Genomic DNA, 12,708 nt, shown 5'->3' with positions numbered 1-12,708 from the left:
TAATATATTATGATATAATTACATTTTAAATCATTTGAAAGCTATAAGCAGTGGTGGAATGAAACTAACCAAACACTTTTAAGGTACTTGTACTTTACTTACCTTTACTCTACTTCACTGGATTTATTTCAAACATTACTGGTTACTTTGTATATAAGCCTACTGATATTACGTACATTATTATATAGATTAGTACGTAAGTCCAATTTCAACTTAATCATAGAAGAGACTACCAGTAGTCTAGTTACAACTAGCTTGATCAACTATGACACAAAATGCTTACACATTAAAGTGTCCGCAATAATAATTAAATGATAACATAATGATGATGAGGATTATTACACTGTTGTATTGATAATTCTGCCACCACCAATAAGACAGTCCCAATCAGAGCTTGTAGGACCTTCTTTCAGTAAGCTATAGGTTCATAGCTCATAATTTCGACTTTTTATCTCATGGTTTTAACTTTTTTATCACATAATTTTGACTTTTTAATCTCATAATTTCGATGAGAATGGATTTCCATGGACATCATTTTATTATCAAGGCTAAATTTTCATCTGTTTTTGTTATGTTTTTACTGGCGGAAATGGGCTTCCATAATATCACTGTTAGGAAATGCAAAGTCATAATATCATGGATGTATTAAGAGAACATGCAAAAGGAAAAACACATCTATCTGTTGATGCGGAAACACGTAAAATATCGAAGACCCTCCCCGCCAGCTCAGTGGCTGAATTTGGAAAACCGTGCTGCGCAGGTCTATTATTTGATTGGACGGACGAACCGCCATTAACGTACGTAGCTACTATTACGTCACACGTAAGGTCAAGAGGAAAGAAGCATGGCCGCAATGTTGAGAGGGTCTTGGTGCCTAGTTGGAAGGAGTTGCAAACATGTTGACTTTGCATTTGGTAAGGAGAAAAAACTGAGGCCGTGTACGCATTGCGCACGTCTCTGCGCTTACTTTAGAAGCTAACGTTGTAACTTGAATGCTCTTTGTGACATGGAAACACTAATTTTGCTTGAAATGTAAGAGAAGTTTAATTTTCGATAGACTGGGTTTTATCTGCTGCTGCTGCTGCTGCTGCGGGGGTTCCCCTTCACAAGATACTGGTCATAGACTGTATAAGGTACTGGTGAAGAAGAGTTTCTGTTAAAATGACGTTGTGTTTGCGTGCCAGAGCTACGTGCTAACCGCCAATGCTCTCGTCTGCAATATTTTAAAACGCTGAAGGGTGGAAATGGTCGCCATATGCTTTTGTGTCCTACTGTGTCCTGTCTCTTTATTTAAGGCACATTATGTAACAGTTAATGTCTGTCACCGTGCACTTTGTCATGTCAGTTTCTTTGTAAAAAATCTGGAGGTGGTTCTTTGTAGCCACTTAAACAGATACGCTTCTAAGGGGAACAACCCAAGCATTATATTTCTTTTACTTTACTTTAAGAAAAAAGGAAATCTTTATTTATGTATCTTGTACGCGCGTTAACGTCTTTAGATGCAGTCTGTGGGTGAACAAATAGTAGTAAAGCAACCTAATATCTTTCCGTCTTTTGTTATTAGTGTGAAGATACACTTTTATGTTTTTTTATTTAAATTACAATACACATGCTTGTATTTTACAAGAAGTTATCAATGAATAGCTAAGTACATATTGAAAATGGTTACCATTAGATGACTTTGGCACTGAAGGGCGATTACACTGGAATTACATACCTAATTGAAATTTAAATGTGACATTGCATTTGAACAAGGTTAATTTTGTTACTTGGATTGGAGAATCATTTTGAATTATTAACAATATAAAAACTAAGATATTACAAACACAATGTTGAGGGGGATACCAGGCATCTTGACTAATGACAAGCGGACAATAATTTTTGTCCTTATCATTGATCTATTTGGCCGTTACATTGTAGTCTCCACCAGGTCTATGGCCTCAAAGACACCAGTGGGGTTTGTTGGTCTGGGCAATATGGGAAACCCAATGGCAAAGAACTTGCTGAAGCACGGATACCCAGTCATTGCTACTGATGTGTTCCCAGAGTCATGCAAGGAAGTGCAAGAGCTGGGCGCTCAGGTGAGAGTGTAAAATGCACTCCCCTTTTTAATTTGTATACAGTTTTTACCTGTTCTCTCTTCTTACCTTGTGATTTTTGTGTTTCCTCAGATTGTGGATAATCCTGCTGACGTAGCAGACAAGGCTGACCGCATTATTACCATGCTCCCCTCTAGTCCCAATGTCATAGATGTGTACACTGGACTCAATGGCATCCTCAAGTACACTTTGGTTTCTCTTTCAATATGCACCTAATAACCTCATGGATTTCAATTGGATTCTAAATCATGCACTTTTCTCAACAGAAAGGTGAAGAAAGGCTCCCTACTCATTGACTCAAGCACCATCGACCCAGCGGTTTCAAAAGAGATGGCTTCTGCTGCTGAGAAGATGGGGGCAGTTTTTATGGATGCACCTGTATCAGGAGGTACAGTTTACATTTATGATCACAATATAGGTTGTATAATATCTATTATAATTCACTGTATATTAGGGGTGGAACGGTACACAGAACTCAAATCACGGTTCGGTTCGGACATCACGGTTCGGTACGAGTTCAGTACAATGGAGGGAAAAGCAAAACAAAAATGCAGAAGGCAGTTTTTTTTTTTATTTTGTGCATGTCTCAGGCTGTACCACCTAGTGTCATACAGTCTATCCCCTGAGCTAGCTGCAACAGCCTGAAGTGTGTAAAGTAAGATGTAAACAATAAGTACCTCACATCATCTCTAGATTCCATCTGTAACTTGTAAACAAAAAGACATTCAGCTATAAAACTGAAAATACAGTATCTCTGTTCTTTGCAAAGACAAACTAAATTACCTGATTAATGCAACGTTATCACGACGTCTCCCGGCCATTTTTCACTGTAGAAAGCTGCTCCCTGCCTGGCTAAAGCTAATATAGTTAGCCTGAAGAAACGAGGCGTCTGTCCCAATTAACGTTATGGTTCGGAGCTGCGACGCCCGAAACGTAACACTAATCTACAACAGCAGTATTAAATGTGGGGTAACTCACCGCAGCCAACCTGTCGAGTGCCATTGTGACTTTATGGGAGCGCCGTAACTGTTGATACTTGCGCGTGGTAGTCGCGACACTAGTTTTAATCTTCTCCTGAACAGAGGTGGCGCTAATGAGGAAAGGCTACCGACTTTGCTAGTTCTACAGACTAGAAGAGGAAAAAGGTAAACGACGGCAGAACTGGCAGCAGCATTGCTGTCAATGCTTCGAATTGATTTGATGACCTACTTTGTCTGATCAAGCCTTTCATTCACCATAAAAGAACTCATCTTAACCCAGTAAGTTTACAAGAGAGACAGTCACTCTCACAGTCCTGGCATCCGGTTACCCTCGAGCTCGTTCAGGCTTCCTATTTCCGCTTTTTCGCGCACCGCTGAAAAAACAATAGAGTGGTGCCCTCCAGTCGCGCACTCAAAATCCTGGCGCGCCAGCGAGATCTACGTCATTTTGACGTCCCATTGGTGCGCGCGAGCTTGGATGTGGCTACTGTAAAACAGCCATTATCCACCACTCTCTCACCTGTACTACTGTAACTACTGGGAAACCGAAGTTTACTTGCGATCTTAAAGAGGCCGGCGGGTCCTCTAACTCTTTAAACTGCATGCATAGGCAGAGCTGGCGGCGCTTCAGAGCTAAGGCGGGGCTATAGATTAGGTGTCCCTAAAGAACCCGCATATCTAATAGTAGTTCCACATTACATTAATGAATTTGCACGCCAATTTTATTTATTTTTATACCGTGTATTCTCCGTGTAAATTCCTGCACCGAACCGTGATGCCGTTTCTGTGCAATACGAATACATGTACCGTTTGTGTACCACCCCTACTGTATATTCTTGGAATACATCCATGCGGTTGTCGGGTAGCCTTCACCAAGCTAAAACTAATGTTGCCTAATACAAAGGTCCTGCAATAAGTCCCTTTTCACAAAGGCAATAATGTTTAGTTTTGGTTGAAACTATTTCAGAGAGGTGTTGATTCAACTTCATGTTAATTTTGATTAAGTGTTCTGCATTAAACTGAGAGGTGTTTCTAATTAGTCATCCCTCACTAAAATAAATGGGTGAGCAAAAACTGAGGGTTTCAATAAACTGGCAACTCAGCGTTAACTTTAAAACTTTTTGAGAACATATCTTATCTGTTTAAAGCTTTATTTACTTGTCATTCCCACCAATCATGGGGTTCCCTCATCATTCCTGTAATTTGACACATTATACATATTACATTGTACTGTGTACAATGTACTGATACATATTACATTGTAAGGCTGCAACTAGGGCTGCACGATATGAGGAAAATATCAAATTGCGATTATTTTACTGATATTGTGGTTGCGATATGATTCACGATATTGGAGGGAATGATCTTTTTTCTCATTTTCATTGAAAAATATTCAAAATAAAAAGATTTAAATGATTATAAATCTGATTGTTTTCGAGCATCTGTACCAAACTAAGATTTTTAGTCTGTAGGATAGGACTTAGGTAGGTAGGCCGGGATGTCTCTGCAGCACCACAATACTTAATTCAGAATAGTTTGACACATATTTTGCCTTAACTAATATTGCGCTCCCCTGCAATTTGGATATTGCTCTAATCCATAAAATTACGGTTAATTGTGCAGCCCTAGCTGCAACTAGCAATTATTTTCATTATCGATTTAATTAACCGATTATTTTATAGACTTTAATTGTGTGCAAATAAACCTCAGGCTTCTTCCAGCTTCAGTCAGCATGCACTTCAAACAGGCATTATCAGCAAAATAAATTACATGTTGATAAATGTCGATCAAAATGGGAAAATATATCGTGGTCAATTTTTTCCCATATCGCCCGGCCCAAGTTGCAGATTTATTTTGTTTCTCGGTGAATCAACTACGTAGTCGTTTTTAGCTGTACATTATTGGAAATTTAAATTCAACATCATCTAACTTGTGTGATGCTGATTTCTCATATATATTACAGTATATGTATTGGTTGTGTAGAAGGCACTGGCAAATCCAGTTTGCCACTTGCTAAAGTCGTGGTTAATAAAGAGCAGCAACGGAATATATTTAGGAAGAAGAGGAGCTTCAGCCTGCACAAATGTTCCAAGCTGTAACGCTAGGCTGTCTGACTTTCTTGGGGGTTCACACAGAAAGTTTGTTTGAACTTGGCCTTGTCAAAGTCAAGACAGCCACTTTCTTTGAATTGATCTTGGTCCATTTTATAGCCTACTCTTAAAGATTAGTACTGATTTATATGCTTCCGTCCTGGGTAGTGCACATGGATTAAAGTTGTCCAACCTTCCGCCTGGAACTTGTGTGTGTGGTGCCGGCAGTTCAACTATTGCAAACTGAAGTGTATGTCATACTTTGTATCACATTAATCACCTAAATAAAACGTTTTGAAAATCTTCAGTGGTCAGACAAATCCAAAGAAGTACAGGGGCATGGTAGGGACTGTTTAATCCAGTGTGGTTAAAATTTAAACATAAAAGCATGCATGGTGGTGGGGACGTAATTGAGTCAGCATGTGTCTTGATAGTTTCTTTTGTGTAAAGAGACTGTACGTAACGGATTACATAAGGGCAATCTTTCATTTTTTTTCTCAGACTATAATACTTAACTTACCAAAGGCTAGAGTAGAGGTCTGAAATAACAGAATAGAGACTGGTTCTAGCAGACCGTCCTGAGCAATAAAAGTGACGATTGACAAAAATATCTGCCGGTAAGGCCTTTTGTTGGATTTGTGTTTTCCTCAAATACTTTGGAGTAAAAAGACTGTGCTTTATCTAGTTTCAGTACTTTAAATGTGTCCGTGATATTTTAGCATTTGCACAGTTGAAAGGAATGCTTCTGCTGGAGAAACCCCACAAACCTGCTTTCTGGCAGCTTTGGTATTTGAACCAAAGGTTGTTTTACTTAGTTATTGTCCGACTCTAGAGACAGAAATGGACCTGTCTGCTTTTGAAACAGGATCTGGATATTCTAAACAGGTCTTACTGGTTTTTGTGCTGTGAGGGTATGTTGTGATCTTGTTTTTTTTTTTTACTTGCATTAGAAATTAAAATGGATTTAAAGAATTACCCTTATCAATCATAAATTCAATATAAAGTTAAAAATGTATTTGTTAAAGGTCCCATGTCATGAAAATTTCACTGAGGTTTTTTAACATTAATGAGTTCCCCCAGCCTGCCTATGGTCCCCCAGTGGCTAGAAATGGTGATAGGTGTAAACCGAGCCCTGGGTATCCTGCTCTGCCTTTGAGAAAATGAAAGCTCAGATGGGCCGATCTGGAATCTTCCCTATATGTTGTCATAAGGAGGAAGGTTACCTCCTCTTTGAGAGAGAGAGTGAGAGAGAATGAATGAGAGAGCATGGCAGTTGGTCAAGGCCACATCTCCACCTTACCTGCCTCTCTCCTCCTCAATAGCATTTAAAGCTACAGAAATGGCACATCCTAGGGAAAGCTCATTGTGGGACTGGCTGTAGTGGCTGTAATTCGGCACCAAGGCTGAATTTCGGGAAAGAGACTTCAGATACAGTATTAGGGGACCACTGAGGCCTATATAAAAGCATCCAAAAAGCAGCATGTCATAGGACCTTTTAAGTACTTGCCTACATACTGTACTGTGCAAAACTCTTAGGCAGGTGTGAAAAAAATGCTGTAAACTAAAAATGCTTTCAAAAATATAAATTGCATTTTGTAAATTGATAAAAATAAACAAAGTGAGCAAAAGAAAAATCTAAAATCACATCAATATTTGGTGTTACTACCCTTTGCCTTCAAACCAGCATCAATTCTTATAGGTACTTGCAAAAAGTCAGGGATTTTGTAGGATTGTAGTCGGGTGTATGATCAACCAATTACAGTATGTAGGTAGTTATACTGCATCAGCAACGTCTCTCCCAGACAAATATTTCAAAGCAGACTGGTGTTTCAAGATGTGCTGTTCAAGCTCTTTTGAAAAAGCACAAAGAAACGAGCAATGTTGAGGATCGTAGACGCAGTGGTCGACTCGGCCAAGGAAACGTAGTGCATTAGATGGAAAAACACATCAAGCTTATTTCCCTTTGAAATCGGAAGATGTCCAGCAGTGCCATCAGCTCAGAACTGGCAGAAACCAGTGGGACCCAGGTACACTACTGTCCGGAGAAGTCTGGCCAGAAGTGGTCTTCATGGAAGCGTTGCAGCCAAAAAGCCATACCTCCGACATTGAAACAAGGCCAAGCGACTCAACTATGCACGAAAACATAGGAACTGGGGTGCAGAAAAATGGCAGCGGGTGCTCTGGACTGAGGAGTCAAAATTTTAAATATTTGGCTGTAGCAGAAGGCAGGTTATTCGCCGAAGGGCTGTAGAGCGGTACAATAACGAGTGTCTGCAGGCAACAGTGAAGCATGGTGGAGGTTCCTTGCAAGTTTGGGGCTGCATTTCTGCAAATGGAGTTGGAGATTTGGTCAGGATTAATGGTGTCCTCAATGCTGAGAAATGCAGGCAGATACTTATCCATCATGCAAAAACATCAGGGAGGCGTATGATTGGCACCAAATTTATTCTGCAGCAGGACAACAACCCCAAACATATAGCCAAGGTCATTAAGAACTATCTTCAGTGTAAAGAAGAACAAGAAGTCCTGGAAGTGATGGCATGGCCCCCACAGAGCCCTGATCTCAGCATCATCGAGTCTGTCTGGGATAACATGAAGAGACAGAAGGATTTGAGGAAGCCTACATCCACAGAAGATCTGTGGTTAGTTCTCCAAGATGTTTGGAACAACCTACCAGTTCCTTCAAAAACTTTGAAAGTGTACTTAGAAGAAATGATTCTGTCTTGAAGGCAAAGGGTGGTCGCACCAAATATTGATTTGATTTGGTTTAGATTTCTCTTCTGTTTATTCACTGCGTTTTGTTGATGAAAATAAACTAACCCTTCCATTTTTGAAAGCATTCTTAGTTTACAACATTTTTTCATACCTGCCTAAACTTTTGCACAGTACTGTAATTACTAATTACTTAAACTATTCAACCTCAAATCTATTTTCCATCTGTTCTGTATTGCACCTCTTGGATAAGTCATTCGCTATCAGTGTTGCACAAATTTCTCATCTCAATAACTGTCTTCAAATTATCCAAGACTACATGTCTGTGAGAAGAAGTTATCTGTTGCAACAAAGCTATTATTTATACCCTACTTTGAAATATTGTTACTGTGAATGGCAGAAATCTCAGCTTGACTGTTGTTACTCCCACCTTTCGCCAGCCGCACAGTCCAGTTAGTACAAAATGCTGCTGGCAGACTGCTCACGAGGACTAGGGAGAGGGAAATGTATAACACCCATCTTGGCTTCTCTTCATTGGCTTACTGTAAACTTTAGGATTAATTATAAGACTATGTTGGTAATTTCTTGGCACCCATGTGGCTTGCACCTGGTTAGGCTGTATATTACAGAGCCTTTAACCCCATGTGAACCTGAATGCACTGTCAAATGTACAAATGGATACAGAAATGGCTGTTTTTAAATCTAGACAAGGGCTGACCAGACTTTTATTAACAGTGTCCCAAGGCTTTGGGTGGTGATGGCGCAGTGGATATGACACATGCCTTTGGTGTGGGAGATCTGGGTTCAGTTCCCACTGTGATACATCAACCAATGTGTCCCTGAGCAAGACACTCAACCCTTAGTTGCTCCAGAGGCGTGCGACCTCTGACATACAGTATATAGCAATTGTAAGTCACTTTGGATGAAAGTGTCAGCTAGATGACATGTCATGTAATATAATGCTTTGGACTGTATTGCCCAGTGCGAACAGGCTACATAGGTTGTCCTCATCCAAATCTTTTTTCAAAGACATACTTTCACTTTCTGTTAACACCTAAACATCTGCAATTGTTCTTTATTTATTGTACTACACCTTGCTATATTGTTTTAATTATGTAGCATTTAACCCTGCATGCAATGCTGTTTTATCTTTAGTGTGTATGTGAGGCACATTGTAATTCTGTTTGGATTCATTTAGGGAGTTCCAAACTATAACACACATTTTCTTTCACTCCCAGCATGTCCATACATGTTTTTTACATTTTATTACTTTATTAGAGAGTCAATAGTACAGTGATGCAGAGCTGACAGGAAATCAGTGGAGAGAGATGCAACAAAGACATTTTAATGTTTTTTTTTTTTTTATTGTCTCCTCATCTCACTGAAAATATTATCTCACCGATTTACAATAATTACTTTTAGGAAAATTCATGATTGCTTTTAATTTCCTTTTGTTCACTGCATTTGAACCGATACGTTCAGAAAACCAACACATACCAACCATCTGTACATGCTTGCACATAGTTCATTGTATATAAGCACCACTTTGCATTCCTAGGTGTGGGTGCTGCCACTTCGGGTAAACTGACTTTTATGGTTGGAGGAGCAGAGGAGGAATTTACTGCAGCCAAAGAACTGCTCACCTGCATGGGAGCTAATGTGGTGTACTGCGGTCAGGTTGGAACTGGACAGGTAGGTCATATTTTCACATTTTATTTTGTCACTGTCACGATGCTTTTGTCATTCAGATATGAAGGTGGTGTTGTTTTTCTGAGTTTAAGGTGTAAAGATAGTAGTTTGTGTGTACTTGTTGGTCAATTGTTTAATAAAATCAAAGAATTTCGTCACAAAATACGAGTAATTAACATGTGCAGGTTATTGAATTCTAATATACCGTTATCTTGTTACTGTTACAGGCTGCTAAAATTTGTAACAATATGCTTCTAGCCATTGGAATGATTGGGACATCAGAGACGATGAACTTGGGAGTCAGGTGAACACTCTTGCTTACAAATAACAGTATATGCAGTCATTTTAAATCATTGCAATAGATGCAGCAGCAAAACACTTTGTATAAGTAACATGGAATTATCTTCATTCACAGACTTGGTCTTGATCCTAAACTGTTGGCCCAGATCCTGAACATGAGTTCAGGTCGGTGCTGGTCCAGTGACACCTACAACCCTGTCCCTGGAGTCATGGAGGGAGTCCCCTCTGGGAATAACTACCAGGGAGGCTTCGGCACCCAGCTGATGGCTAAGGTCTGTTTAATGACCTGTTGCACTGTATACTTCAATTACTGTTGAGCATTAGTGTTTCCGCCAACATTTAATCATTAGGTTTGTACATGTTAACCTTGTCATCACAAAAAGGGGGGAGATAAACCAAATATTTTTTGCCTGTAATTCTTCCTCCTCTAGTGTGGGAAATGAATTGGTTCCTATTGGAACACAAATGTATTCATGTTTTGATTTAAGAGGACTGTTCTCATTCATATACCATATGTATCAGAGTTAACATAGGTCAATCAGGGTTACTGGCCCATAATCTGTGCATGTGACAGGGATTTACGTGACCGTGTTACTAATATATATATATTTTAGTCACACCACAATGATGCAGTGAACTAGTTGGCAGTAGTTTACATCCCTCTTAAAAGGGATTCAAGCCCATGTAATTAAAATATAAAATAAATGTCTCTGTGGTATGTGGACTGGTGTATACATTTCAGCTTTGTTGGTTTTTCTAACGTTTGTTTGCGTTTCTTTTTCAGGATCTAGGCTTAGCACAGAACACCGCCACCAACACAAAGACTCCTGTCCCTCTCGGCTCCTTAGCCCATCAGATCTACCGAATAATGTGCGCACGCGGTTATGCCAATAAAGATTTCTCCTCCGTGTTCCAGTTCCTGCGTGAGGAGGAGGGCCAGTAATGTCAGCCTCCACCCCGTCCACGGCCTGGTCCTGCACAGGACTAACAGCGTAGTTGGGGCGCCCCAAGGACTTTCTAATTCAAAGTTGTGAAAGACACGAAGCCAAGAGAGCTCCCGCACTGCGTGACCGATTATGTCAGCACTTGTCTCCAATTGGAAATCTTTTCTGTGTGTTTTAGCCTTTTTATTACACAACACTCCTTTCAGTTTTAGAAGCAAGTAATATGTGATATACAGAGGATCCAAAAGATAGACTGTCAAGCAGTGGCAGCTCTGAAGATCTTGCTTATAATGCAAAGAGTCCTGTGGGAATCTGTGGTGGCGAAAAGAGAACGCATTAGCTCTTGTTTGTCAACACTAAATTGCTGCAAACACGGTTTAGTCTCCACATATTTATCTATTGTTTGTCACCTTTTATGTTTTTTTTTCTGTTCATGGGGGTTACTGCTCTTGACATTGGAAATGTTATAGGATAAGAGTGTAACATCATACATATCCTAGTAAATAAAGACAAATTGTGATGTCTTAAACTTTGTGAACCGTTAATTTACCACCTACCTCGTAAATTTCATTCATGTTTTCATTTCTGGTATTTGGATATTAACTTTAACTTAACTAAAATATAAACATAATTCTATAAAACACTGTGGAAACAGCATGTATTCATGGTTGCTTGTAAAGCTATAACTTGTGTTTTTGTTGGAATACCCATTTAAAGGGAAGAGCTTTGCATGGACATAACTTAAATGGAATTTCTGCAGTCCACAAACTTGCATGCAAAAGTAACCAAACCTCAGAGACGGGATACTAATTCCCGCGATGAAAATGGCAATTTAAATTCTAAATGTCTTGTGTGTGGACACGCATTGCACAATGTTCTCTCATGACTCTAAGCTAGTAAGTTAAATAGCTCCCAAATGTTATAGTTTCCATCGTGTGTCCCACTGATTCAGTAGTCACGATAAACAACGATGAGAAACAAAGCTTGGCTGCAGAGCAGATGCATCAGCGGGATGCGGAACGCCGGACACAGAAACGGGGCCGAAACTGCACATGGTCCAAACTAAAAAGCCGCTTCAACTTCTCTGTTAAATTATCCAACACAAATTCTTCTCTAATGAAGATCTGACTATTTTTGTATTGCGTAGGCTACTTCACAACTATGAAACAAAGTTGTGACTGGTGCATCATCAATTTTGGGATGTGCACCGCTTTTCTATTCCCTCTTAGGCCAGACCAGGAGGGCGGCATGTTTCTGATCTAGTTTGCCAAGAGCCAGTGAGGGGCCAAGGTGCCATAGGTCATGCGATCACAAGATAAACCCATAAAAAGTCCATTAAGGACTGTCGGCTAAGAGCTGTGTTTTCATCTAAATGATAGGTACTGCAAACAGAGCAGCACTTTGGTCTCAGGCCTCAGCAGACTGTGTGACACACACACACACACACACACACACAGCCTGACATAATCTGCTGCTGCGCGCACATCATCCCTCGTGCTCAAGTTATAACCTTCAACACGTTTTAATAAGGTTTGCATTCAGAAGTCCTTTTATGTTTATTCTTAACCTCGGTGATTCATATGCATTTTTGCGTATGATAGCATGTAGTTTTGCAACTACATATGAATCAGCAAAAAGATGCATGCATTTTGTTGACGAGCTATTAGACTTGACTGTGGGAAAAAAATGTGCATGTTGTATCCAACACTAATGACTTCCCAAAATGTCTTTGCTTTTTTCTTGTTCCAAATTGTTCTTAGTTCATTTTCCAGCCTATATTTCAACAAGCCTGAGTTTGTGCTGTTCTACATTTAGCATTCGAAGCAATGGCTATAGGGTCAAATCTGTGTGGTTTTAATAGTGGCCTCCTTGTCCAGCCTAGTTTACACTGTGT

At 39.7% G+C, this 12,708-nt stretch overlaps 1 protein-coding gene across 1 annotated transcript; it reads left to right on the top strand.

Moving 5' to 3' along the window:
- Positions 1-802: 802 nt before the first annotated feature.
- Positions 803-11,343, top strand: hibadhb (3-hydroxyisobutyrate dehydrogenase b). The gene is made up of 8 exons (XM_078253133.1): positions 803-914; positions 1,921-2,081; positions 2,172-2,281; positions 2,366-2,487; positions 9,440-9,573; positions 9,798-9,874; positions 9,986-10,142; positions 10,655-11,343. Exons 1-8 carry the CDS (start codon positions 845-847, stop codon positions 10,811-10,813), a joined length of 990 nt encoding a protein of 329 aa, XP_078109259.1. The 5' UTR covers positions 803-844; the 3' UTR covers positions 10,814-11,343.
- The last annotated feature ends 1,365 nt before the right edge of the window (positions 11,344-12,708 follow it).

This window comes from Sander vitreus, chromosome 6 (genome assembly GCF_031162955.1).
Source record: "Sander vitreus isolate 19-12246 chromosome 6, sanVit1, whole genome shotgun sequence".
NCBI lineage: Eukaryota > Metazoa > Chordata > Actinopteri > Perciformes > Percidae > Sander > Sander vitreus.
This window is presented reverse-complemented; position numbering and strand designations above follow the sequence as displayed.